Consider the following 19,232-nt stretch of genomic DNA (forward strand, 5'->3'; position numbering starts at 1 on the left):
TCTCTTGAGTCGTGAGTGTCGCGAGTCATGATTTTCTCGTGAGTCTTGAGCATGATTTCAATCACGAAGAATTTTATTTCAATCACGATCACGTACAATTACGTGATCGGATTTGGATCTCACTCAAGAATCACGTGACTCACGCATGATTCACGGGTAACACAACTACTCACGACTCAAGTGAACACCTCTATCACTTAGTGCTGTCCGATTCAAGTTTAAGCTTTATGACTAGGGACCTCCTTTTTAAACTTTTGTTCCATATAAAGTAAAAGAAGGCGCAGCGGAGCGGGCCCGGGTCAGCTAGTTTTTTTATAAAAATGTGTATGTTTATCGATCTCTTGTATTTCCATCCCAACTATTAATAAATTTCATATGCGTAAATTTTAAAATTTTACTTCCCCCCTTCGGAAAAATTCATAACCCTCACAAATAAAATAAATTAAAAAACAGAGTTTAAATCTACAAAAAAAAAGAGAAAACCCTGCGTTAAAACTGTAATTAAATGAAAATTGTGGAAAATGGGAAAAATGGAGGATTTGAAAATGAAAAATTCAATGTGAAATGTGTGTTGATGGTCTATGGTTTTTACTGCTGCTGCTGCTGCACTTCACCACTGACTTACCTGTTCATGTTGCTCGCTTGGTCAAACGTAATGGAATGGATGAATAACAGCAAGGGGGCCCAAGTCCCGTGAATTAAACGATGGATGGTCGCTTGGTTGTTTGGCTGATTGCTGGTTGAAAGTATCTCCCAATAAAAAAAAAAACTTGCAGTTACTTGGTTACAGCTGAACGTAATGGACTCTGGAGATCCCTAACGCAACTCAAAGCGGACAGTGGGTGCGGAGAGGATGAGAGGTTTCCTATTAATTTGCGGTTTTTCGATGGACAAAGAAAAACCAAGTTGCAATATATTGCAACAGTCGTTTTAAGGTGGAAATTATACCACACTCCCATACAAACGCAGCTCATGAAGAAAGTGCAATGGAACAATTAGTTTTTCCATTTGTTTTTTGTAGCATGTTTTGTTGTAGCTATCTTCTTTTTTTTTCTGTTGTTTAGCAATTTGTATATGCTCGTTGTTGTTGTTGTTACTTTTTTGTGGTACAGCTTCGGGCGGTTTTTTAGCCAAGTTAATTACTTTGTGTTGGCATTTGCTTAATAAACCCCATGCCACTACATAATCAGCGCGCATCACACGGTACAGAGGAATTTTTTTTTTTTTGCTGTTGGTCTTTGGAAAACAACTTTTATTTTTTCTTACACTTTATATACATCTTCATTTAAGCTCTGTGTATGTAACACACAAAAGTTATGTTGACATTTCACTGCATCTGCTTTTTTTATTTTTTTTGGTAAGGGAAAATTTGCACAAAAAAAATGTCTTTGTTAACTTTTTGTTTTGTTTTCATTACGGAAAATTTTCCATTTTTCTTAAAATACTGTGACGTGATAAACAAAGAAAAAGCGAGAGAGAGAAGGGAAGCGCTAAGGGAAGAAATTACCCCGAGTGTAATGAGGGTTATACGCTTCCACTTTTAAGTTTTCCTTATTTATGAACAAAAGAAATGAAAACAAATTTTACTTTCATCTCGTAGGTGAGAAGTAAACAAACAAACATAGATGGAAAAATCCAAAGAAAATCAGTTTTGCGTTGAATCACACAAAAAGGTTTTTACTTTGCACATGAACAACTCAACTTTAGTTGGCTATATCGTATTTGCACAGTGTAAACAGAATAGAAATTTCAAAACAAAAAAAAAATTAAACAATTTTTTTTGGGAGAAAATTTTGCATGAATTTTTTTTTCTCAAAAAGTTTGGTAAAAATGTCAAGAAATTTTTTCCATGAGAAATTTTGCCAAAATTTCATTTCTATAGGAAACTAGACGAAAAGGGCCCCCCACCGCAGCGATCTTTTTAACATTCTTATACATTTTATTTAAGCCCTATATTGCAATGGGTGATATAAAGGGTAATTTTTTAAGAGCTATAGCAAAGTTTTTTAAAAAGCACATAAAGTTCAGATTTCAGAAATTTGAAGATTATTTCATGCGCCTCAAATGGTCCATCCTCTTAGTCCAATTTTGGCATACTCTTTCAAACATTTCGGCCGGTAGCTCACGAATAAATGCTTCAATGTTGTCTTCAGACATGAACTTTAACATAACCCCACAGAAAATAGTCCAAAGGCGTTAAATCGCACGATCTAGGCGGCCAGTTGACCGGTTCCGAACGTGAAATAAAATGTTCACCAAATACGCCTCTCAAAGAAGTCCATTGTTACGCGTGCTGTGTGGCATCGTCTTGTTGAAACCACATGTCATGCATGTCAAGCTCTTGTATTTTGGTCAAAAAAGTTGGATATCATCTCACTGTAGCGCCCCCCTTTCACATTTACGTTACGATACGCATCATCTTTGAAGAAGTACGGTCCAGTGATGCCACCAGCCCATAAACCCCACAAAACTGTGACTTTTTCTGGATGCATTGGTAGCTTGGACCCAATTTTTTAAGTATAATTCGTACTCTACTCTTGAATACCTTTCATTTGAGTCCCATATTATCCCGATCTGTACACTTTAATTTTTGGGTAGTACTTTGGGCCCCCTCTCCGATAACAAAAAATTATATCGCCTAAGTTTCCTTCCAGACCAACCTACACAATCTGTAAAAATTTTAAGCTAATCGGTTCAGCACTAATACTTATTATCCGTATAGGTCAGTTGGGATTGGGAAATGGGCCATATCGGTCCATGTTTTCATATAGCTGCCATATAAAACGATCTTCGATCTTGACTTCTTAAGCCACTAGAGGGCACAATTCCTACCCGATTTGACTGAAATTCTGCACTAAGTGTTCTGTCATGACTTCCAACAACAGTGCTTAGTATGGTTCAAATCGGTGTGGAACTTGATATAGCTGCTATATAAACCGATCAGGGATCTTGACTTCTTAGGCCTCTACAGGGCCCGAGTTTCATCCGATTTGGCTGAAATTTTGCATTAAGTGTTTTATTTTGACTTCCAACAACTGTGCTTAGTATGGTATAAATCGGTACATAACCTGATATAGCTGCCATATAAACTGATGTTGGATTTTGACTTCTTGAGCCACTGGAGGGTGTTATTCTTATCCGATTTGGCTAAAATGCATTGTTTTGTTATGACTTCCAGTAACTGTGCTAAATATGGTGAAAATCGGTATATAACCTGATATAGCTGTCATATAAACCAATCTGGGATCTTGACTTCTTAAGCCTCTAGATGGCATTTGGCTGAAATTTTGTGCAACGGCTTCTTCCATGACCTTCAACATATGTGTCCAATATGGTCAAGGGTGAGCTAAAATAGGCCCAGAACAAATGTGCGATGGCATTCTGCAGTTTCCTGGAGGATACATTTGGGGCCTATAGGCTTAGGAAGATTCTTTCCTCAAAGCCTATAAGTAGGATACATTCAGAAGTCAGAGAACGTATGGTCAATGTCCAATGAGGAACACTAGAACCACTCGTTGATACCCAATTTCCGGGAAACTCTCAAGGGACAAAATTTTTCTATTTTTCTTCTGTAGTCATTTCTATTGTTCGATATTATATCCAAATCTCATTTCTACAGGATTTTGTTGAAAATTTGTTTTCAATTGTAATTTTGTAGAAAACTTAAATTGTCTGCTTTCATTTACTTTTATTTTTGCCACTATTATTAAATTTTACCATTAAAGTTGCAAAAGAGAAAACTTAAGCAAAATTTGAATGGAAAATCGTAATCCCCAAAAAGCTGTCAAGCATAACAATTTTGTTGTGCAAAATTTCACTTTAAAAAAACAAAACAAAAATGTTAATAAATGAAAACTGAAAGCAAAACTATTGATACAATGGATTCAAATTTCATGACACATCATAAAGATTTGATAAATTCATCATTTAAACGTTTTGTTTAGCTTTCAATGTCACAAGAAGACAAACAAAATGGATCAGTATTGTGACATGTTGAAAGTAATTTTTTAGACAAAACAAAAAAACAGATTGGCATAAACAAAAATCAAAATCAGCAACCAAAACGACAATGCAGCATTTTGCAGTTGGCAAAAAAACCCCATATTGTAACAGTTCGTAAATCGGATGATTTAAAACCTACAAATAAACAAATGAGCGCTTTTGTGTTAATTTATATAAGAAGCGTTGTGGCAGCTAAGGACAAGTTTTACATTGTTCGATTATACAGAAAACCCAATATCCTCATTATTCATACACTAAACTAAAAAAAGTAAATGCGTGCTAAGTTCGGCCGGGCCGAATATTGGGAACCCACCACCATGGATTTTGCTAAAAATTTATATAAAATAAATTCAGTTGAAGGACACTTGACACAATTGTTGGAAGTCACAACAGAACACTATGTGCAAAATTTCAGCCAAATCGATTGAAAATTGAGGTTCCCTGGGTCTCAAGAAGTCAAATCGGGAGATCGGTTTCTATGGGAGCTATATCGGGTTCTTGACCGATTTGGACCGAATTCAGCACAGTTGTTAGAAGTCGTGGCAGAATACTATGAGCAAAATTTCAGCCAATTAGGATGAAAATTGAGGCTTTCAGGGGCTCAAGAAGTCAAATTGGTAATCGGTTTATATGGGAGCTATATCAGGTTCTTGACCGATTTGGACCGTAGTTGTTTGTAATCTTAATAAAATACGATGAGCAAAATTTGAGCCAAATCGGATGAAAATTGAGGCTTCCATGGACTCAAGAAGTCAAATCGGGAGATCGGTTTATATGGGAGCTATATTATGTTCTTGACCGATGTGGACCGTACTTGGTACAGCTATTGAGAGTCATAACAGAACACTAAGTGTAAAATTTCTGCCAAATCGGATGAAAATTAAGGCTTCCAGGGGCTGAATTAGTCAAATCCGGAGACCGGTTTATATGGAAGCCATATCATGTTCTTGACCGATGTGGACCGTACTTGGTACAGCTATTGAGAGTCATAACAGAACACTATGTTCAAAATTCCAGACAAATCAGATGAAAATTGGTGCTTCCGGGGGCTCAAGAAGTCGAATCGGGAGATCGGTTTATATGGGAGCTATATCAGGTTCTTGGCCGTACTTGGCACAGTTGATGGAAGTCATAACACAACACTATGTGCAATATTTCAGCTAAATCGGATGAAAATTGAGGCTTCCAGGGGCTCAAGAAGTCAAATCAGGAGATCGGTTAATAAGGGAGCAATACCAGGTTTTTGATCGATTTGGACCTTACTTGACACAGTTGTTGGAAGTCATAATAGAACACTACATACAAAATTTCAACCAAATCGGACAAAAATTGCGGAGCTACATTATGTTCTTGACCTATGTGGACCGTACTTGGTACAGCTATTGAGAGTCATAACAGAATACTACGTGCACTCGGTTTATATGGGAGCTATATCCAAATCTAAACCGATATGGCCCATTTTCAATCCCCAATGACCTACAGCAATACAAAATATCTTTGCACAATTTCAAGCGGTTAGCTTTACGCGTTCGGCCGCTGGCTAGATCGACTCCGGATGCCGAGGCTAGATCAACTCAGGATGTCGAGACGATCAAGAATATATATACTTTATGGGATCCTAAATCAACATTTCGAGATGTTAAAAACGGAATGACTAGACAAGTATACCCCCATCCAATGGTAGTGAGTATAAAAACTACTAAACTAAAATTCCCATGAATATTCCATTAAGGACCAGGGGACCCTTCTCTCATATAATTGATGATAGGTTAGGTTGAAAAGAGGCTGCAGATATTAATCCGCCCCATGCCACTATGGACATACACCTAAGCCAGTAATCGGCTTGTTATGAGCTCTAAAAACTATAAAGTAACCTCTAAAAAGAAAATTTTAAGTTAGAAATTCCGCGCTACTTACAAAATCCTCAATTGTTTTCAATACCACTCCCCTAAGTTGACCCATGTCTGGTATTGTGTCTCCACCTAAGTGCCGGTATCTGTTAGACGCGAAAACCGGGCAACGACAAAGGAAATGCTCCAACGTCTCATCATCTTCCCCGCATGCCCTACACATGCTATCACTTGCCGCACCGAGTTTACATAAGTGAGCTCGTAGTCCTATGTGCCCCGTTATGATACCAATAGCTATACTGACCTCCTTCGTGCTTTCTTTCAGTTATAGCCTCGTCTTCTCACGATCTGGATCCCCCCGTCGGATATTCGCCTTCCTACCGACCGTTTCGCTGTTCCACAATGTTGCATGCGCATTTGTCGCCCACTCCCTTAACTCGAACTGCGTCGACCCGAAAGACTTCGATTAACCAAGTCTATTGTCGGCAGTCCTCTGGCCTTCACTGCCAAATGGTCTGCCCTTTCATTTCCCCTTTGCTCCGTTATGAGCCGGCACCCAAACAATGCGGATTTTGCCATCCTCAGAGAAGGTGTAAATCTCCTACACACACTGCAAGACTGTTCATGACTTTGCCGTCCTGGTTGTTGTTGCCCTTATGGCAATTTTACTGTCGGTAAAGATGTTCACACTCGACGTCCGCGCGTTAGCACCACATCACTTCACGCATTCCGTGATAGCCCGGATCTCCGCCTGCAGGACCGTATTATGGTCAGGCAGTCTAAAACAGATCTCAGTCCCTGGGTTCTCAATGTAGACCCCCAGGCCAACTCTGTCCTCGAGCTTTGATCCATCCATGTTACATAATCTTCCAGATGGCAATACTAGGGTTCCGACAATCCAAGACTGTGCCGATGGCAGCAGTGCCTCGCACTCGACTTCATCTGAGAAACCTCTTCCCTTCCTTCCAGGTTTCCTATCGTTGCCTTGATTATACCGCGATGGTATGAGCTGCTCCCATCCTCAGTTCATTTTCCTATCGCTTTAACTTTCATAGCCGCAGTGGCTGCCTCACGCTTAATCTGTATGTCAATGGGTCGGATATATAGCAACACACAACACACTTCACGCATTCCGTGATCGCCCGTATCTCCGCTTGCAGGACCGTATTATGGTCAGGCAGTCTAAAACAGATCTCAGTCCTGGGTTCTTAATGTAAACCCCAAGGCCCATTCTGTCCTCTAGCTTTGATCCATCCGTGTAACATAATCTCCCAGATGGCAATACTAGGGTTTAGACAATCCAAGACTGTGCCAATGGCAGCAGTGCCTCGCACTCGACTTGAAGGTTCATCTAGTCTCCAGTGCCCTAGTGGGCGTGGTCCTTATCGCTCTGCATATGCCAAGACAACATGTTCTCTGATCCTGTTGTATGGTCCACCAAACTACTGAGGCGTATGTAAGTATTGGTCTAATCACGCTCCTGTAGAGCCTGTAGGACTATCCTCGAATTCAGGCCCCATTTCAAGCCTATGGCCCGTCTACATAGTGCCCAACATCTGTGAGCCTTGTCAATACGCTCCTGAATGTGACACTTCCAATTTTGTTTCCTGTCCAAGATCACACCTAAGTATTTGCCCTTGTCAGATATCGAAATCGTCTTATTGAGGAAACGTGGAACGTTAAATTGCCCCACCTTCGTCTTCCTCGTGAACGAGCATATTTCAGTCTTCTCTGGGTTAACATTGTGACCTCTGGGTCTAGCCCTGCCATATGCATGACCCTTTCGGCCCTTCTGAATAGCTCGTTTGGATTCTTATCCCTTAGAAGTATTATAACATTGTCTGCATAGCAGACGGGTTCAAATCCCTGCTCAGTCAGCATCCGTAATAGATCATAGGAGTGGTGGTAAAATGCCCCCCTTTTGGCGTGCCCTGTGCTACTTTCTCTCTTATATTTTTGCCATGGGACACACAATTTATCCACCTGATAAGGGGTGGCTTTTTTTGTGCCGAGTCCGAACGGCGTATTGCACAACAACTCCCCTTGGTAAAGGAGTTTTACATTTTTTTATAGTTTTTAGAGCGCACAAAAAGCCGATTACTGGGTAGGTGTATGTCCATAGTGGCAAGGGGTGGATTAATATCTAAACCCTCTTTTCAACCTAACCTAACCTCAAAAATGTGACCTTCATTAGTAAGGGGATAACTACTAATGGAAGGGAATTTAACCCAGGCTTTCGGTGTCATAGGCGAATATGCTGACCTTTGTGCCGCATTATCCATAAACTAATTCTTTAAAAGTTATTGACAGAAGATAAATTTTAAACATTTCAGCCATTTTTTGTTGGTTTTACAGTATGCCCAGCAGATCAAAGACCTCAGATGTCTATGACTCTGAACGCAACTTTGAAGCGGATAGGGTTAAAAAGGGAGGCCTAACTACAATAGATTATGTGAGATGAAGAACCTTAAGTATGCTTTGCATATCAAATTTAAGTCTAATCAGGCAAATGTGTAGGGTTTTAAAAAATCTCCATTTCTGAGTACCTAAACTTACTAACCCTCTACCCCACATTCCTCCACAAACCACGGTATGCATCAATTAACTATAATGACGACGGCGAACAACAGTAACAATTTACTAAGGTTACAACCAACGGAGGGAGAAGATAATGTTACTTACTCGCACTTCACTTTGCTTCGGTTGACGGTTTACGGTTGACGCTTGACTGAGATGCATTGTGTATGCTGCTGCTCGTACATTCATTAATTGGGCTCTCCGTAATTACATTGTCGCCGAGTGGAGGTATGAGGCAGCCCCCCAACTTCATACAATACAACGTTTAGATCATTTTATAAAGAGACTGACTATACGCATAAGTGTAGGTGGAGGAAGGCCAAAGGGTATTTGAGGGGGAGTATGGGGTCAAATTACACCGCCAAAAGTGGCAAAATGTTAGAAGTGATACTCGATTCTCACATTGGGACGACAAATAATAAAAATACGCTCATATGACAAAAATTTTAATAACAGAAACGGCAGCTACAACAACAACCAAAACAATGACAACAACATCAAATGGATATTATAATAAAAATAATACATAATAAGAAGCTGAGACTGTTTGCGGTTTTGAAAGATTTTTTGTTTTAGAATCATTTTTTTTGTTTCAATTGTCGTTTTGTATTTCTTTCTCCCTTCAGTGATAAAAGTTTGTTTGATGCAATGATGATGATGATGGGTTGCCACAAGAAAAATTTGACAAAATTTGTTTAGAGAAAATTTAGACATATTTTAGCAAATATTTTTCATAAAAAATTTTAGCAAAAATTTTTTATAAAAAATTTTAACAAAAATTTCATTTTTTTAGGAAATTTTGTCAAAATTTAATTTTATGAGAAATTTTGTCAAAATTGCATTTTTATGGGAAATTTTGTCAGCAATGAATTTAATCAAGAAGAAAAAAATTCCTTCTTTACCAATGGCCCACGCATGGATATCAAGGATACCCTCAAATCCTGATTCCACACTTGGATGGCAAAGGGAACGAAATCCCAATCTTTCAACTCCTGACTGGATTAGTTTCATTCCTATAAGAAATTTCGTCAAAATTTCATGTCTATAGGAATTTTTTTTCTAAATTTAATTTTTAAAGGAATTTTTTGTAATATAATTTTTATACCCATCACCTAAGGATGGGGTTATATTTGCAGCACATTGAAATATCCACTTCCGACCCTATAAAGTATATCCATATTCTTGATCGTCGTAAAAATCTAAGACGATCTAGCCATTACCGTGCGTTTGCCCCTCCGTCTGTACGTCCATCCGTCTGTCTGTTGAAATCACATTGCACATTGCAAATTTTGCCCATGAACTAAGGAACAGGAGCAAACTTCTCACATATCAATGAGTGCAGTCCGATTCAAGTTTAAGCTCAATGATAAGGGGCCTCCTTTTTATATCCGAATCCGAACGGCGTGCCGCAATGCGACATCTTTTTGGAGAAGTTTTACATGGCATAGTAAATCACAAATCTTGTCAGCATTAGGAGGGGAAAAGCACCGCATTTTTTCTGATGGTCTCGACGGGATACGAACCTAGGCGTTCAGCGTCATAGGCGGAGATGCTAACCTCTGGAATCACATTACAGTCTTTTAAAATAGAGATATTGAGCTGAAACTTTGCACAGATTCTTTTTTGTCCATAGGCAGGTTAAGTTCGAAGGTGGGCTATATAGGACCATATCTTGATACAGCCCCCATATAAACCGATCTGCCGATTGAAGGTTTTAGGCCCATAAAAGCCACATTTATTATCCGATTTTGCTGAAATTTGAGACATTGACTTGTGTTAGCCCCCTCAAAATCCTTCTTAAGTTCGGCCCAGATCGGTCCAGATATTGGATATAGATTGGATATAGGTGCCATATAGTGCGATCTCTCGATTTAAGGTCTTGGGCCCAAAAAAGGCGCATTTATTGTCCAATTTTGCTGAAATTTGAGACATTGACTTGTGTTAGGCCATTAAAAATCTTTCTTCAGTGTGGCCCAGATCGGTCCAGACTTGGATATAGCTGCCATATAGTACGATCTATCGATTTAGGGTCTTGGGCCCATAAAAGGCGCACTTATTATCCAATTTCACTGAAATTTGTGACAGTGACTTGTGATAGGCCACTCGACATCCTTCTTCAGTTCGGCCCAGATCGGTCCAGATTTGTATATAGCTGTCATATAGACCGATCTCTCGATTTAAGATCCTGACCCAAAAAAGGCGAATGTTTTGTCCGATTTTGTTAAAATTTGAGACAGTGACTTGTGTTAGTCTACTGGATATCCTTCTTCAGTTTAGCCCAGTTCGGTCCAGATTTGGATATAGTTGCCACATAGACATCTCTGGATTTAAGGTGTTGTAAAATGCGCATTTATTTTCCGCTGCGCCGAAATTTTGAACAGTGCGTTGTAATTTGGAACAGTGAGTTGTCGTAATTTCTGTGCAATTTGGCCTAGATCGGTCCAGATTCGAATATAGCTGCCATATAGACCGATCTCTCGATTTAAATTTTTGGCCCCATAAAACGCGCATTTATAATACTACTCCGCTGAAATTTGACACAGGAACTTATGTTAGGCTTTTCGACATCCGTGTCGTGTATGCTTCAGATCGGTCTATATTTGGATATAGCTGCCACAAAGACCAATATTGAACCAAAATTAAACAGTGACTTGTATTTATTAGACCACTCAATGTCCGTACTGAATTTGGTCCAAATCGGACCATAAGATAGCTGCTTTGGAGGCATTAATTATGCATTTCTACAGGACTATGACGAAAGATGGTTTACATATATACCCGAGGTGGTGGCTATCCAAAGTTCGTTGAGAGATCTGCGACAGTCGAGGGTGGGTTTTGTGTTCAGAAATACGTTCTCCAGGGATTTAATGGCTGCCCGACTGTCTGAGAAGATATTTATGCCAATCGTCTTTATGACATTATATCTTAGCCTTTCCAGCATTTCTTTAATTGCAAGGATCTCCGCTTGATACACACTGCGAGTAACCTTTTCGATATGACCAGTTCTAGATTTTAAGAGTACACCCAAAGTTACACCTGTTTTGGAACCACCCGTAAAGAAATCTATGTAACTTCTGTTACTGTTATTGTAGCTCCAATCGGTTCTATCAGGAATAGTGGCTCAGGTAGGGTGTAATCTCCGCTGCCTGGAATATCGGCCATTGTAACGAGGACAACACAGTGTCCGTAGGCGCCACATGATCAAAGAGAAAACTCCCTTAGTCTCACGGCAGTGGTCGCAAGAATTTGTCTAGCCACAATGTCCGAGGCATTAGATGTAGCATTAAATTCAGTGCATCGGATGGTATCATCCTTAGTGCGGCTGTAATCCACAAACAAGCCATCCTTTGGATTTGGCTGAGTATTGAACAGCTGGTGGACTTTTGAAGTGCTGTCCACCCGACCACAGCACCATATAGCATTATAGATTGGACAACTGCAGTATATAGACAATGCATGTTAAAATGCTTACATTTTGAAATGGCAACTCTTCAACTGACTACAGCATCTTATCATAAGTGCTTCTTTTTGAAACAACAATTGGAGGTCGCTGCATTTGGAAGATCTTCAAACAAATCTGTGTAGTTTTTTCTGTTTGAAGAAAACGAGATATGTCGATTCTGCCCAACTATTCTTTCATGCCCAGCACATCCGCATGCAGAGAATTCAAACTTTAATCTTTGAAATAACGACTGCATTTAACAGCAGTGTGCCAAGAAGTAACGCCGCACTAGCTCACAGATAAACATTTTCGAAGCCAGTAAGAAAGAAACAGACAGACGGACAGAAAGATGGACGGAAACAATATTGGGGTTTCCGATTTCACGTTTCATGTTCGTTTAGTGGGTCGTATAAATCGTTTTCAAATAGACTTCTTACATTTGTTTTTTGTTTATTTAACTATTTGTTTAGAATAAATCTTAGTCAAGCTTTGGCGGTAGATCATCAATTCAGTGTTTTGTGTAGCACCATTCAAGGGTAGATATCACATGTTTTTTTTTATGAGAAGATGAGAATTATGAGTAATGGGGCATAATACATAGAGTCCAAGTATTACACAATGAAGAACGTCATGTATTGACAATAGATGTGTGTGAATTTAATTCAATTTACTTTTAACAAAAGGCACATTAAATAGACTCAACGATTGCTGGTGTGGGAATTGAAGCTTATTAGCACACTTCGAAGAAAATCATTTAGCGGGAACTTTAAAAGGAACAAGTAAAAGCGTGTTAAGTTTGGCCGGGCCGAATATTGGGAACCCACCACCATGGATTCTGCTAAAATATGGGAGCTATATCATGTTCTAGACCGATTTGGACCGAATTTGGCACAGTTGTTGAGAGTCATAACAGAACACTAGATGCAAAATTTCAGCTTAATCGGAAAAAAACTCACGGCTTGTTAGGACTCGAGAAGTTAAATCGGGAGATTGGTTCATATAGGAGCTATATCATGTTCTTGACCGATTTGGACCGAATTTGGCACAGTTGTTGGAAGTCATAATATAACACCATGTGCAGAATTTCAGTCAAATCGGACAAAAATTGCGACTTCCAGGGACTCAGGAAGTCAAATCTGGAGATCGGTTTATATGGGAGCTATATAAAGTTCTTGACCGATTTGGACCTTAGTTGACACAGTTGTTGGCAGTCACGACAGAATACTATGAGCACAATTTCAGTCAAATCGGAAAAATATTGCGGCTTCCAGGGGCTCAGGAAGTCAAATCTGGAGATCGGTTTATATGGAATCTACATCCAAATCTATAGAAAATCTTTAATTCAGCCTGGCTGAATAAGGTTTTCTATAGAAAATCTTTAATTCAGCCTGGCTGAATAAGGTTTTCTATAGAAAATCTTTAATTCAGCCTGGCTGAATAAGGTTTTCTATAGAAAATCTTTAATTCAGCCTGGCTGAATAAGGTTTTCTATAGAAAATCTTTAATTCAGCCTGGCTGAATAAGGTTTTCTATAGAAAATCTTTAATTCAGCCTGGCTGAATAAGGTTTTCTATAGAAAATCTTTAATTCAGCCTGGCTGAATAAGGTTTTCTATAGAAAATCTTTAATTCAGCCTGGCTGAATAAGGTTTTCTATAGAAAATCTTTAATTCAGCCTGGCTGAATAAGGTTTTCTATAGAAAATCTTTAATTCAGCCTGGCTGAATAAGGTTTTCTATAGAAAATCTTTAATTCAGCCTGGCTGAATAAGGTTTTCTATAGAAAATCTTTAATTCAGCCTGGCTGAATAAGGTTTTCTATAGAAAATCTTTAATTCAGCCTGGCTGAATAAGGTTTTCTATAGAAAATCTTTAATTCAGCCTGGCTGAATAAGGTTTTCTATAGAAAATCTTTAATTCAGCCTGGCTGAATAAGGTTTTCTATAGAAAATCTTTAATTCAGCCTGGCTGAATAAGGTTTTCTATAGAAAATCTTTAATTCATCCTGGCTGAATAAGGTTTTCTATAGAAAATCTTTAATTCAGCCTGGCTGAATAAGGTTTTCTATAGAAAATCTTTAATTCAGCCTGGCTGAATAAGGTTTTCTATAGAAAATCTTTAATTCAGCCTGGCTGAATAAGGTTTTCTATAGAAAATCTTTAATTCAGCCTGGCTGAATAAGGTTTTCTATAGAAAATCTTTAATTCAGCCTGGCTGAATAAGGTTTTCTATAGAAAATCTTTAATTCAGCCTGGCTGAATAAGGTTTTCTATAGAAAATCTTTAATTCAGCCTGGCTGAATAAGGTTTTCTATAGAAAATCTTTAATTCAGCCTGGCTGAATAAGATTAAAGATTTTCTTATTCAGCCATTTTCTTATTCAGCCTTTTTAATCTTATTCAGCCAGGCTGAATTAAAGATTTTCTATAGAAAACCTTATTCAGCCAGGCTGAATTAAAGATTTTCTATAGAAAACCTTATTCAGCCAGGCTGAATTAAAGATTTTCTATAGAAAATCTTTAAAAAGATTCTATAGAAAATCTTTAATTCAGCCTGGCTGAATAAGGTTTTCTATAGAAAATCTTTAATTCAGCCTGGCTGAATAAGGTTTTCTATAGAAAATCTTTAATTCAGCCTGGCTGAATAAGGTTTTCTATAGAAAATCTTTAATTCAGCCTGGCTGAATAAGGTTTTCTATAGAAAATCTTTAATTCAGCCTGGCTGAATAAGGTTTTCTATAGAAAATCTTTAATTCAGCCTGGCTGAATAAGGTTTTCTATAGAAAATCTTTAATTCAGCCTGGCTGAATAAGGGTTTCTATAGAAAATCTTTAATTCAGCCTGGCTAAATAAGGTTTTCTAAAGAAAATCTTTAATTCAGCCTGACTAAATAAGGTTTTCTATAGAAAATCTTTAATTCAGCCTGGCTGAATAAGGTTTTCCATAGAAAATCTTTAATTCAGCCTGGCCCATTTAGCCACTTCTTCAAAATTACTTGAATCTTTGTTAAGTTCTGACAAAACTTGATTTTCGTTTTCAATAGTCTTAATGTTTGTTAATGTATCATAAAAAGATTTCCATGCAGAAATTGATTGACCTTTTTACAAGTTAATAACCGGTTAAATTTTGGCATACCGTTATAAAGGGTACTAAAGAAATCGCTATTTCCAAACCTTAAGCAACAGACTGCCTGTACTTGTTGCCTTAAAATGCTGCTGCCTTCTTTTGTCACAAACCAAGTTTTCAAATCGTTTATTTATTTTTCTTTCCAAAAGGGCACTCTCTCTTCATCGTAATTTGCGAGGATCTCTTCTGCTGCTATGGAGGGAGAGAAGCCTCTCTCTTCAGCATACACTCATATTTAATTGAATTTATTTGGTGTTTTTGTTAATTGAATTAATTGATACTCTCCGCTCTTTGACACTCTCTCTCTCTCTCTTGCACTCTGTTTTCACACACATATACAAGTTGAGTTACTCTCTCCAATTGGCTATTGTTATGTTTTTCTATTTTGGCTTTTGTTGTTTGGCTTGCCACTTCGTTTCACTTTTTTTTGTTTTGTATCTTACAAATATTCACATTGGCACTCAAAAATACTCGCTCACAAACACAGTCTCACACAAAGCCAGTGCGCGAACAGGTAAAACCACACTTCTACATTGGCAGTTAAATTCAAACAGGTAGCCACTACCAATCGGACAGACAGACAGGCAGCCGTAGCATTTTCATACACAAAAACAAGATCGCCATCACAACAACAAACTTCAAAACTATAACCAAGAAGAAGAGGAAGAAAACTACGAAATATTTTACCCAAAAGATTGCAATTTCATGGTTGGCTATTAAATATGTGTAATTCGTGGGTATATGAAAATAATAAACACATTATTATTGTTTTTAATTTAAACAACGTTTAACACAGGCGCTAAGATTTTTTTCACTAGGTATTTATAACTAATTTTTTGCTCAATTCTTGGAATTTGGTCAAGCGCTTTCGTTTAGTTATTGATGAACTTTTTCTTTCGTATTTTGTTTTTTTTTAGCACAATTGTTATTGTATTCCAATTTTCAATTTCATTTTTACATTTTTTTTTCTTATTGTTGTTGTTATCCAATTGAATTTTCTCTAAAATCCGTTTTCTTGACGCACCAAAAAGGAAAACAGTTTGTTGTTGTTGCGGGTAGCAACATATTTCGTCAACTGACTTTTGGTTTTGCGCGATCGACCATAGTTAGTGAGTGAGTGGAGGAGCAGCAGTTGATGTCCGATACCAACGTAACTGCTGCCGTTTCGTTATTCAGCCGACGTCTGCGTTGCAGTGGCACAGTGGGGGAAATAGTTGATCATGCGGAACAAATGCTGACATTATTGGTTACTTGTATTTATTAATAGCAAGCAATCGCGCGTAAAGTTCGACTTGGTCGACTCTTAAGATATTTGGTTAAGAAGTGCCGCAAGAAGTCAAACGGTTTATAAAGCAGCTGTGTAAGGTTAGGAACCGGCTTGGACCATACTTGGCATGGACATTGGAAGTTATAACAGAAGTCGTCGTGAGAGATCGCTTAGGAATTGTACTCTGTAAACGGATCTCCCGATTTACCTCAAATGAAATCAAAGTAATAAACCTATTCAGACTAGATTTGAGTATTGGAAGTCCGAATTTTATTTTGAAAATAAAAACCATGGGACTTAGGTGAAAATCGAGCTTCCGCCGCTTAACTGTGGAAGCAGTGTGTTGTACACTGAGGCGCAGCCCTTGCCGATGAAGGACTTCAGCGGGTCAATCCGGTAAGTACATGAGCTGCCAGTCCCCGCACTGGTAATCCGAGCTAGCAACTCGTCTACTGGGCGTCATAGACTTCGAACTTACTCGAAGAAATAGGAGAGGCTCCTGCTAAATTTCCCATGAACATTCAACTAAGGAACAGTGGTTACTTCTCTCATATCAATGAGTGCAGTCCGATTAAAGTTTAAGTTCAATGAAAAGGGCCTCCTATTTTGTGCCGAGTCGGGACGGAGTGCCGCAAGCGACAACACTTGGTAGAAAAGTTTTAACATGGAAGGATACCTCACAAATGTAGCCAGTATTAGTAAGGGGATAACCACCGCTTAAGATTTTTCGTTATAGGCGGACATGCTTACCTCTGCGTCACGGTCGCCTACGCCTTTGGAATAGAAACTAAAAGCTCAGAGGCTAGTGTGACGCAGAGGTTGGAATGTATGCCTACGACTTCCATCGTCATAGAATCGAATCATGGCTAAAACAAGAGAAAAATGTTAAATCGTGCTTAGTTCGGCCTGGCCGAATCTTATATATCCTTTATATCCTTCACCATGGATCGCGTTTGTCAAGTTCTTTGCCCGGTATCTCTTTATACGAAAACAAAGGATAATGGATAAGAATTGCTTTGCTATTGGAGCTGTATCAGGTTATAACCCGATGCGGGCCATACTTCTTTTGGATGTTGGAAACCGTAGAAGAAGTCGTTGTGCAAAATTGAGTCCCTTTACGGACTCAAGAAGTACATACGGGAAATCGTTTTATATGGGAGCTATATCGAATTTTAAACCCAAACAAGCCATACTTGGCACGTATATCAGTTGTCATAGAAAAAGTTACTGTGCACAACTTCAACCAAATAGGAAAAGAATTACTCCCTCTAGAGGCTCAAGAAGTAAAATCGGGAGATAAATTTATATAGGAGCTTTATCAGATTATGGACCGATTCAGACCATATTTGGCATGTATGTTGAAGGTCATAGAAGAAGTCATTATGCAAAGTTTAAAATTCCAAATCAGACAAGAGCTGCGCCCTCTAGGGGCTCAAGAAGTGCTATGGATAAGAATTACTCCCTCTAGAGGCTCGAAAAGTAAAATCGGGCGATCTTTTTATATGCAACCGATTCAGATCATATTTGGCACGTAATTCGAAGGTAATAGAAATAGTCAATGCGCAAAATTTCATCCAAATAGAAAAAGTAATAGGCTCAAGAAGTAAAATCAAGAGATTGGTTTATATGGGAGACTAGCTGGCTTGGTGCGCCTTGCTCCCCCATAAATTGGCTTTTTAAGAATGGATTTTTCTTTAAGCATTTTTAAGCTGGTTGTCAAGACATTCAGTGCCACGGGTCTCGTTCAGATCCATACTAATCATTTTTTTTTTTTGTATCGGTTATCTACTTCCAAAATCATATTTTAAAGCTTCCACTTAGTATAGCACATTTTTAAGATCCGCAGATCGTTCCTATGTCTTTCCCAATCCCAATGTGAGAGCGAAAAGAGTACTCTACTACCAAAGATCTCTCTCCTGATCGGCCTTCATATTTTATTTTTAATTCCATTTTGTTTTGGGTAGGATGCTGGAGGGGGATTGCCCTCTGACACGTCCGTTTAATTTGTGTACAATATGTTCTCAGTCGTCCTACATGACAGTTTGGTGTTGTTTATATTAGGAGGAAAGGGTCGGTCCCTCCGACGCTAGGACCCAAAAGACCATTTATTTGAGTCCTTTATTGTCGCGATCTATATGTCCTGCTAAACGGCAGGATGTCACCCAGATACTTGGATCTTTATATCAACATTAGATTAGTGGGCCGGTCTCAAACTCTGCCAAATGTGTATATCAGATTTGTAGTCAACTCCCAAAGAACTTTCAATTCATACCCATTTTGTGATGTTGACATGGACACCTTGGACCAAATTCTTACAATAGATGTGTTATAAACTTCCAAATACCTTTCATTTGTATCTATATTGTCCCAATCGGTAAATATGTCCTGTTGAGGGATTTTGGGGGGATGGGGAACCCCCTCAGACAGCTAGGAATAAATTTTTATATCAGATTCTTACTCTGCTTTTAAATAACTTTCATTTGACATTCATATTGTCCCAATTGGTAAATATGGCCTGCAATGACGTTGTGTGGGGATGGGTTTTTGGGTGTAGGGGACCCCCCGAACACTTATGGTGGCATTTGTATACAAAGTTCGTAATCTACTCTTAAATACATTTCATTTGATACCCATTCTGTCTCAAATAGTAAACATGTCCGTTCGGAAAGGTTTCGGGATGGGGCGTCCCCCCAGGTTGTTTGACCCCAACATGTTATACAAATTTCTTGTTTTTGGGGTACCGTAAGGTGACACACAAAATTTCGCTTAAATCGGTACAATCATCTCTGCGAGGCTATCATCTCCGAAAATTTCATACAAATCGGTTCAGCCGTTTTTCAAGCGCCTAGCTTTAGCCCTTTGAAATTTTGTGTGCTTTCCACAGACGGACATCAAGAATATATATACTTTATAGGGTCTTAGACCAATATTTCGATGTGTTACAAACGAAATGACGATGTAAGCATACCCCA

General features: G+C 38.6%; 1 protein-coding gene across 3 annotated transcripts in view; it reads right to left on the reverse strand.

Moving 5' to 3' along the window:
* The window catches only part of LOC106080825 (uncharacterized), a 116,713-nt gene extending 100,650 nt beyond the window's left edge, over positions 1-16,063 (reverse strand). The window contains exons 1-2 of one of the 3 annotated variants that reach the window (XM_059361841.1): positions 15,681-16,063; positions 626-1,336 (exon numbers count right to left, since the gene is read on the reverse strand). In XM_059361841.1, coding sequence (XP_059217824.1) covers positions 626-633 — 8 coding nt within the window. In that variant the 5' untranslated portion in view covers positions 634-1,336; positions 15,681-16,063. The other 2 variants (XM_059361840.1, XM_059361842.1) reach the window with 2 other exon arrangements.
* Between the last annotated feature and the right edge of the window lie 3,169 nt (positions 16,064-19,232).

Source organism: Stomoxys calcitrans, chromosome 2, assembly GCF_963082655.1.
Source record: "Stomoxys calcitrans chromosome 2, idStoCalc2.1, whole genome shotgun sequence".
Lineage (NCBI taxonomy): Eukaryota > Metazoa > Arthropoda > Insecta > Diptera > Muscidae > Stomoxys > Stomoxys calcitrans.